Raw genomic sequence first — 9,244 nt, 5'->3', positions numbered from 1 at the left:
GTACCAGGTGTGCCATAATACGGCAGAAATGTCGCACTGACCTCCTGCTCAGCCGCAGTCTTCGACTGCATGCCCGGTCCAGCAGGTCCTTGAATGACAGGCTCTGCCGGTCCACGTGAGGCATCATGCGGTGTCTCCTTTACACTACCTCCTCCTTGGCCTGTTGGGTGGCCGGCTCTCCATCCTCACCTGCTGCCTCCTGTTCCTCTGGGGCAGGCCCTGCTTCTGCAGCCCCCTCCTCCTCGAGCAGCTCCAGCTCGTAGAGCCGCACGGCATCCCCCAGGGCTGCAACGACTAGGGGGAAGGTCACCATTGCTAATTGAATTCCAATATCCATTGTCTGCAGGGGGTGAAAGGCCAACAGGTTAGCATGGTGCATACCCCTGTGCCCAACCAGATCCAGCAGGCTACACGGTGGCCCCGGTTAGGACTGTGGACTCTGCCCTTGCATGTTCCCCTTACTCCCATCCCTGCCACCCTGGCTCCGTTGATGCCAGGCATCATGGGGGCATCTGGCTCCGTGCCCATCCCTGCTGCCACGGGTACCGTCAGGTGGCAAGACCCTTGCCAGCAGTACGCTCCGCAGCCCCAATCACCACCCTCCCTGTGGAGGCTACTGTGGATGTTGCCTTTGGGCGGGCCATGTACTGCTCTGCTGGCGGGTGCCGGCTGGCTGGCATGGTGGGGCACCCATATGGCCGGTGACACTCTGCAGAACCAGGGGCTAAGCTGGGTGGTCAGTGGGGTGCGCAGCAAGATGGCTGCCTTGCAAGCCGTGGCAATGGTGGTCCGTGCCTGGTCGCCGCCCCAGTCCCATTGGGGGTCACCTGGCCCCATCGCCCATCCCTCCATCACCACCTCCCCCCCCACCCCCCCCACCAAGCCCTTGCAGAGGCCCCCGCCGCCAGCACTGCCGGCGGTGTCAGGACTGGCAGCCCACTGTCGTGCCTCTGCGCGTCCTACCTCCTCTCTCCCCCTCATCAGCCACGGCACCTGCTTCACGATTTTTAAAAGCACAAGTGGATCGCGCTGTCGGGAATTCCCCCAGTTCAGGCTGAGAATAGCAGAGGGCCCAGACAAAGCCTGGTTAGGCCTGCTAATGATATGCAAGCGCCGTTAACTGTATGTGCGGAGTGGGGCGCATTGACCGTGCTATCGAGGCTCCGGAGAATTGCAATTTGGCGTGGACCCAGCGCCCGCAACGATTCGCCATCAAAACCAATTCTCCGCCCAATCGTGTTTCCCGATTGCGCCGTGGGAAGAAGTAGAAACATATCCCGTGTTTCTCGCTCCAAAAGAACAAAAACACTTCAATGTTGACGAACCCGTTTTTTATTGAAAGAAGTATGTGGTGAGGTTGGGAGGGGCTCTGGGGGCGGGGTGCGGATTGGATGTGTACGTGGAAACGATTGAGGTTTAAATGAATTTTGAAATAACTCCAGGCTGTGGTTCCGCTCCGCCCCCGAAGGTAAATTGCTGCAGTTTGAGGGAAGTCAGTCAGTCGCTCTCAGTCCTCCCGCTGTCACTAACATGCGGGATTACGATGAAATCACCGCTTTCCTCGGAGAATGGGGACCCTATCAGAAAATGATCTTCTTCCTTTTGAGCGCCAGCGTCTTTCCCAACGGTTTCTGTGGAATGTCCATCGTTTTTGTCGGGGGTATTCCGGAGCATCGCTGTTTAATTCCCGGGAATCTCAATCTGAGTGAAGCGTGGCTGAATCGGACTATCCCTCTGGAACAAGGAAGAGGCAAACTCCAGCACAGCCAGTGCAGACGGTACCGGTTGGATGTGATCAGGAATCTTTCAGCGACGTTTGCCGACCCAGGTTCCATCAATATGTCTGAGGTGGAACAGGAGCCCTGTTTGGATGGTTGGGAGTACAGTAAGGATCAGTACATCTCCACCATCGTCAGCGAGGTAAGTAGCTGGAGGAGTACAGTCATGACACTGGCAATAGTCAGTTTGAGAATTTGGCCATAACTTCCTGTATGCTTCGCATTTGGGGACTGCCTCAAAGATGCCCTGAGGAATCCCTCTTGGAAGTTCCCAGGAAGCGGTTACCTGAGATTGTCCAGAAGTTCGAATTTACCCTGGATAATTGCACTTTGCTGGGAACTCAGTAACATTGGGTGTTTCTGACAGTTTTACACTCATAATTAGTCTGATAGAGTGAGAAGGAAAAAATGCTTCTAGGTTCAGAGTAATATTTTAAAAACCCCATACCGAGCCCCACACAGGACACCGCCCACTTGCCTTCCCACCTATTTTTGTGTCATCCACAAACTTGGCAAAAGTACATTCATTTCCTTTGTCCAAGCTATTAATATGTATTGTAAATAATTGCACTCCCAGGACTGATCCCTGTGGCATACCACTGGTTACAGGTTGCCATCCTGAAAATGCTCCTCTTATCCCAACTCTCTGTCTTCTGTTAGTTAGCCAATTCTGTCCATGCTAATATACTATCCTTAATATCATAGAATCCCTGCAGTGCAGAAGGAGACCATTCAGCCCATTGAGTCCGCACAGACCCTCTGAAAGAACACCCTTCCTAGGCCCAATCTCCCACCCTATCCCCGTAACCCCATCTGGGGGCAAATTGACTTTCCAATCCACCTAATCTGCACATCCTTTGACTGTGGGAGGAAACTGGAGCACCCGGAGAAAACCCATGTAGACCAGGTGAGAATGTGCAAAATCCACACAAACAGTCACCCAAGGTTGGAATCGAACCCGGGTCCCTGGCACTGTGAGGCAGCAGTGTTACCACTGTGCTACTGTGCCCCATGGGCTCCCACTTACTAAAGTAGTCTTTTATGCCTCCCAAACAGGCGCCAGAATGTGGCGACTAGGGGCTTTTCAAAGTAACTGATGATCCCGACTTCCCACATGGAGCAAGAGGAGCAAACCAAGGCATTCAGCTCTCCTGCCATTACCTACCCCTTTAAATTATAACTTTGCAAGATGCTTGATATTATATTATATCCAATTATCAATGGCCCTTTTTTCCTTGTCCTCATTACTACCAATTATGCCCCTTACATTAGAAACCACAAAACATATTTTCAAACTGTAAGTAATAAATGTTGTAAAAAATTACCAACCTCACCCACCACTTGCCAACCATCTCTCTCCCATGTGGCCTCAGATGGAGCAGGGAAAGACCACTCTCAAAGCAAGGAGAAAAAGCAAAAGGCACCTCTTCCCTCTCTGCACCGATTTCCCACTCTGTTTCAAATTTCTGAGTTTCAAACTCACTCTGGCTGTGTCTCACTCCGGATGTGGTCTCTCCCACTGCTTGTGCGCAAAACTCACTGTGAGTGCACTTTGGAGCCCCTTTCTTAAATAGAGCTGCGATGGGCTGAGATCATCACACCCCAGTTAAACTTCAAACGTATGTCACAACACCTCTTGCCTCCTAATCAGGCTTCAGATCTAAGATGATCTTAGGCTCCCACCAAGCATGGACAAAGTCAAAGCCACCATCAAACACGTGAAGAATGGAAAAGCTGCAAGTGTGGTTGAGATTTCAGTGGGAATTTTAAAATTTAGAGGAGAAGCGATCACTCATCATTTTCAACACCTATTACTGAAAATCTCAGACAGAGAAGTATTTCCTGCCGATATCAGGGATGCCATCTTCACCACCATCATTAAAAAAGGAGACATAGCGGGCTGTACAAATTACCAAAGAATCTCCCTACTCACCTTTGCCGGGAAGATCATCACTAGAGCCTTTTCCCATCTCTGAAGAAACCCCTCTGGAAAGCCAGTGTGGCTTTGGACCAAACTGTGGAACAGTGGACATGATTTTCACTGCTTGCCAACTTCAAGAAAAATGCCAGGAGCAACATCAACCACTCCACATGGCCTTCATTGGACTGACTGAGGCTTTTGATTCAGTAAATGGTTAAGTGCTATGGAAGATGCTGTCAAAGGCTGGCTGTCCAGAGAAATTGATCAATGTCCTCAGACTCCTCCATGACACGATGTCGGCGACAGTCTTCACCAATGGAAATAAGACAGAAACATTTGAGGTCAAGCAGGGATGTGTCTCCGCCCCCACCCTTTTCTCCATCTTCATCGCCACCATCCTTCACCTTGTCAAGAACAAGCTTCCCATGGACATCATCAACATAATTGTTGGAAAAATCTTTCAATTGCAGGACCTTGAGAAGTACCGAGGATTAGAGGGGCCTTGGTGTGAATGAACGCTGGTCCCTGAAGGTAGAAACACATGTGGATACAGTGGTTTAGAAGGCACATGGTATATTTGCTTTTATCAGCTGAGGCACAGAGTTTAGGAGCAGGGAGGCTATGGAGGAACTGTATAAAACGTTGGTTAGGCCACAGCTAGAGTATTTGTGCAGTTCTGGAATCCACATCATGGGAGCGATGTGATTGCATGGGAAAAGGTGCAGAGGAGATTTACTAGGATGTTGCCTGGGCTGGAGAGTTTTAACTATGAAGAGAGTTTGGATACACAGGGGTTCTTTTCCTTGGAGCAGAGGAGACTGAGGGGGGACATGATTCAGATGTATAAACTTGTGAGGTACAGAGTTGGATAGACAGGAAGAAACTTTCCCCTTGGTGGAAGGGGAAGACATTTAAGGTAAGGAGCAGGAGATTTAGAGGAAAAGCTTTTTCACCCAGAGGGTGGTGAAAGCCTGAAACTCACTACCTGAAAGAATGGTGGAGGCAGAGACCCTCATAACATTTAAGAAGTATTTAGATGGGAACTTGCTATGCCAGACAAGGCTATGGGGGAAGTGCTGGAAAATGGGATTAAATAGTTAGGTGGTTGTTGTTGTGTTATGCTTCTTCATGAAGCATAAGCTGCTTCCTTGACGTATGCACTGACAAAGGAAGGTTCAGACTTGGAGATAGGTTTAACACATTTATTGAACAGTTAACAATTCTCCTACTTGAGTCCGACTCTCCTGCTCATCTTGCTATAGTAACTCAGTCTAACTAACCTGTCTGCTCCAAGCCATGCGGTGGGTGTGATGCCTCTGATCTGCCCCTGTTCTTCTCTCTAAGTGTTGCCTGTGGAAAGAGAAAGAGCATGTGTGCCCTGTCTTTTTATATGTGGGTTGTGTAATGCCCCCTTGTGGTAGTGTCAACTCTGGGTGTCTTGACTGCCCATTGGTCATGTCCTATTCTATGTGTTCAGTAGCTGTAAGTCTGCATGTCATGACGTCTCAGGTGCTCCCTCTAGTGTTTACTTCGTCTTAGTGTATTTACATTAACCCCTTGTGTATTTACAGTGATGCATATCACCACATCCCCCCTTTTTTGTGTTGTATATTTTCTGTGCAGTGTTAAGGAAAATTGAACAAAATAGGTGGATAAGTGCTGACATGTACAAATCATGATGACAGTGATGATTATACAATATCAAATAATATGTATGAGTCCAAAGTTCATGAATTTATATGGTCGAGTGGCTGTCTTGTTTTGTTATTGAAGTGTCGATGTTGATGTTGTCATTTCCGTGTGAACGCCGTCAGTGTCCCTGGGCTTAAGGAACCAAGAAGTCATCAGGAGGTGCGCAAATGGTCAAATCACTTTGTTGTCTGATTTGGACTCTTTTTTTCTCTGCTTGTGGTTGCGATTGTTGATGACATCTTTCTTGAAAGTTGGTTTGCTTGTCTGTCGTGTAGCAAATGTGAATTGGTAAGATGCGTTGTCATGCCATTGTATGTCATTGTACTGAGCTGAGCAGTAACATAGTCCTTCATGGGCAGAGTTGTACCATGTCGTACCAGTTATTGTTCTATCGTCGTAGTCATTGTTGTTATTGACGTGCTTGTCGATTTTGTTGCCTCTGGTACGCTGCTTGTTGTTGTCCTTGTTGTTTTTGTAGGTTTTGTTGTTGTGCTTGTTGTGCTCAATGACCACACCGAGTGGAGAATTCGAACTCTTCACAAAGTTACTTGTGTCAGTGTGCTTTGTGACATCTGCTGTTTCATTGAGCCTGCCGTCTCTGATTCCTCGGCGCTCCCCGTCTGGAGTCATGTCCGGTTCGCAGGAAACATCTTCGGCTTGTCGATGCTCCCCGTCTGGAGTCCTTTCTGATTCACCTGAATCACCTTTGGTTTTTTGACACTCCCCGTCCGGAGTCATTTCAGGTTCACTTGAATCATCTGAGATGTCACTTGAATCATCTGAGGTGTCTTGATGCTCCCCGTCCGGAGTCAAAACGTTCAGGAATGCATTTTCTTGTGGAGGGGCTCGAGTGGATGAGGTTTGAATTAACGTGATATCACTGGAGTCACTAGTAACCTCACTTTGATCGTCGAGTGCCTCTGTACATACTAGCTGAGGTCTGTCAGTTGCGCTGAGATGTCGCACATCTTGTATGGGAATTGTGAAGCCTTTGTCACTTGTCGCACATACAGTGGGTAGACCTTCAGTGTCTTCTTGTTGGTTAAATGAGCTGGGTAGATTGTCAGAGTCTTCTTCTGGTGGCTCAAATAATCTGGGTAGACTGTCATAGTCTTTTTGTTGTTCACGTGAGCGCGGTAGAGTGTCATAGTCGTCTTGCTGTGCACTTGAGCATGGCAGACTTGCATCGTCTGCTGCTGGTTGCTCAGTTAAGATTGCTAGACCTTCATGGTCTTGTTCATGCAAGGTCTGCACTCTGGAGTCTTGCGTTGCTTTCATCGTGGAGTCTGCCAACGAGCTCGCAGTGGAGGCTTGTATCGCTCTCTCAGTGGAGTCTGCTATTCCCTGTGTGGAGTCATGCAGTGGTCTCGCTGTGAAGTCTGTCATCGCTTTCTGTGCGGAGTCTTTGCGCAACTGCACATGCGCGGCTTCTCGCGGCTGCGCAAAACACTGTTTTGCCAGTTCGTGTCTTCTGGGGAACTGCGCATGTGCGGCTCCTATCGCAAGATGGCTGCCAATCAAAACTGCTGTTTTCCTCTGCTGCAAGCCTACCTTTGCCTCGTGGTGAGGATAGGCGCCAGTTTTACCGATTTCTGTTGTGTTCACCTCGCAGTAGTTTTCAAACTTGTCCAGGACTGTCTGGAAGTCTCTCTTGTCCTGCCCTTTGGACTACCTGAAGGAGTTGAAGATTCCTGTTGCCCTTTCACCCGCAATGGCGAGTAGAAGCTTTATCTTCTCAGCATCGGCCACACCATCTAGGTCCGATGCTACCAGGTAAATCTCAAATCTGTTTGAATGTACGGCAGTTGGCACTGAGATTGCCGTGGCATCTGAGCTGCTGAGGAACCGGAATCTCGGTCATCTTGCCTGGGTGCTGTTGCTTGTAGTCACGGATCTTGCTGAGTTGAACTATATAGATTCAACAGGCACTCACTGGTACCATGTTGTGTTATGCTTCTTCATGTAGCATAAGCTGCTTCCTTGATGTATGCTCTGGCTCCAAGCATAGATTGCCCCCTTAGTCCCAAATATGCCTAACTCTTTTCTTGGTTCCCTTCCCTTAATATACTTACTGAATGTAGCGCACAAAGACTCCGAGAGACGAATAGAGTGAAGTCGATGAGGCTTTATTAAGCGTGACTGTTCCCCCGCAGTTCAGTAGTAGACTGGCCTGCGGGGGAGGACTCCTGGTTCTTATACTCCGCCTTCAGGGCGGAGCTAGAGGTCAACGGCCAACCAGGACCCGGGATCTGTCAGCCAATGACATCACGGCTTCACAGTCCCACATGACCCCTAATGCATACTACCACATTGACCCCTTGTTAAAAATGAACCCGGCGGGGTGATGCTTCGCATGGTGGTAAGGGTTTACAAGGCTGGTCCTGGGAGGAAAACTTTTGCATGTTATTACAGTATGTACAAGGTTTTTTTTGTTTCTAACTATTTACAGTAATCGTCAGGAGAAAAAGACAAAATGTTCTCGTTAAAAGTCCACATATTGTAGTGTTAGATCGACGCCACGAGTCGGTCGGGCGGTCTGGTCGTCCGTGTAGATCGCCTCGGCCCCGGTGGTGGTGGTGGTGCTTGTTCCGGTGTTGTCGTCTCCGGGAGCCTTACGGTTTCAGCTTGGGCTTCACTCCTGGTCGGGCCTGGGAGGAGGACCGATCCTCCTGGGAAGGGGGCGGTCGCGGGGTGCGGCGGTGGCAGGGAGGGGGTGATTGGTGTCGGGGGGATGTGTGTGTTGCCGGCGGGCGCCAGATCTCGCAGGGAGACCGTGTCCTGTCGGCCGTCGGGGTACTCCACGTAAGCGTACTGTGGGTTCGCGTGAAGGAGGTGAACCCTTTCGACCAACGGGTCCGACTTGTGCGCCCGCACATGTTTTCGGAGCAAGATGGGTCCTGGGGCCGCCAGCCAGGTCGGCAGCGACGTTACAGAGGAGGACTTCCTGGGGAAGACAAGGAGGCGCTCATGAGGCGTTTGGTTAGTGCTAGTACACAGTAGTGACCGGATGGAGTGGAGGGCGTCCGGGAGGACCTCCTGCCACCGTGAAACTGGGAGGTCCCTGGACCGTAGGGCCAGTAGGACGGTCTTCCAGACCGTGCCGTTCTCCCTCTCTACTTGCCCGTTCCCCCGGGGGTTGTAGCTGGTCATCCTGCTCGAGGCTATACCGTTGCTGAGCAGGAACTGGCGCAGCTCGTCACTCATGAAGGAGGATCCCCTGTCGCTGTGGACGTATGCGGGACAACCGAACAGTGTGAATATGGTGTTCAGGGCTTTAATAACTGTGGCCGCGGTCATGTCAGGGCAGGGGATGGCGAATGGGAAGCGGGAGTACTCGTCCACCACATTAAGGAAGTATGAGTTGCGGTCGGTGGAGGAGAGGGGTCCTTTGAAATCCAGACTAAGGCGTTCAAAGGGGCGGGAAGCCCTAATCAGGTGCGCACCATCCGGCCTGAAAAAATGCGGTTTGCACTCTGCGCAGATGTGGCAGTTCCTTGTGACTGTACGGACCTCCTCCAAAGAGTATGGGAGGTTGCGGGACTTAATAAAGTGGTAGAACCGAGTGACCCCCGGGTGGCAGAGGTCCTCGTGGAGGGTTTGGAGGCAGTTAATTTGTGCGTTGGCACATGTGCCGCGGGATAGGGCATCGGACGGCTCGTTCAGCTTTTCGGGACGATACAAGATCTCGTAGTTGAAGGTGGAGAGCTCGATCCTCCACCTTAAGATCTTGTCGTTTTTGATTTTGCCCCGCTGTGCATTATCGAACATGAAGGCTACCGACCGTTGGTCCGTGAGGAGAGTGAATCTCCTGCCGGCCAGGTAATGCCTCCAATGTCACACAGCTTCCACTATG

The 9,244-nt window shown here is 50.4% G+C and overlaps 1 protein-coding gene across 4 annotated transcripts in view; it reads left to right on the top strand.

Annotated features, from left to right (window-relative positions):
• The first annotated feature begins 1,431 nt into the window (after nucleotides 1–1,431).
• Nucleotides 1,432–9,244, top strand: part of LOC140427052 (organic cation/carnitine transporter 2-like) — a 214,434-nt gene continuing 206,621 nt past the window's right edge. For 2 of the 4 annotated variants that reach the window (XM_072512500.1, XM_072512499.1), the window contains exon 1: nucleotides 1,432–1,920. In XM_072512500.1, coding sequence (XP_072368601.1) covers nucleotides 1,531–1,920 — 390 coding nt within the window. In that variant the 5' untranslated portion in view covers nucleotides 1,432–1,530. The remainder of the gene's footprint in view (nucleotides 1,921–9,244) is intronic. The other 2 variants (XM_072512503.1, XM_072512502.1) reach the window with 1 other exon arrangement.

Source organism: Scyliorhinus torazame, chromosome 7 (assembly GCF_047496885.1).
Source record: "Scyliorhinus torazame isolate Kashiwa2021f chromosome 7, sScyTor2.1, whole genome shotgun sequence".
NCBI classification, from domain to species: Eukaryota; Metazoa; Chordata; class Chondrichthyes; order Carcharhiniformes; family Scyliorhinidae; genus Scyliorhinus; species Scyliorhinus torazame.
The sequence above is the reverse complement of the archived record's forward strand: the minus strand, read 5'-3'. Positions and strand labels throughout refer to the sequence as shown.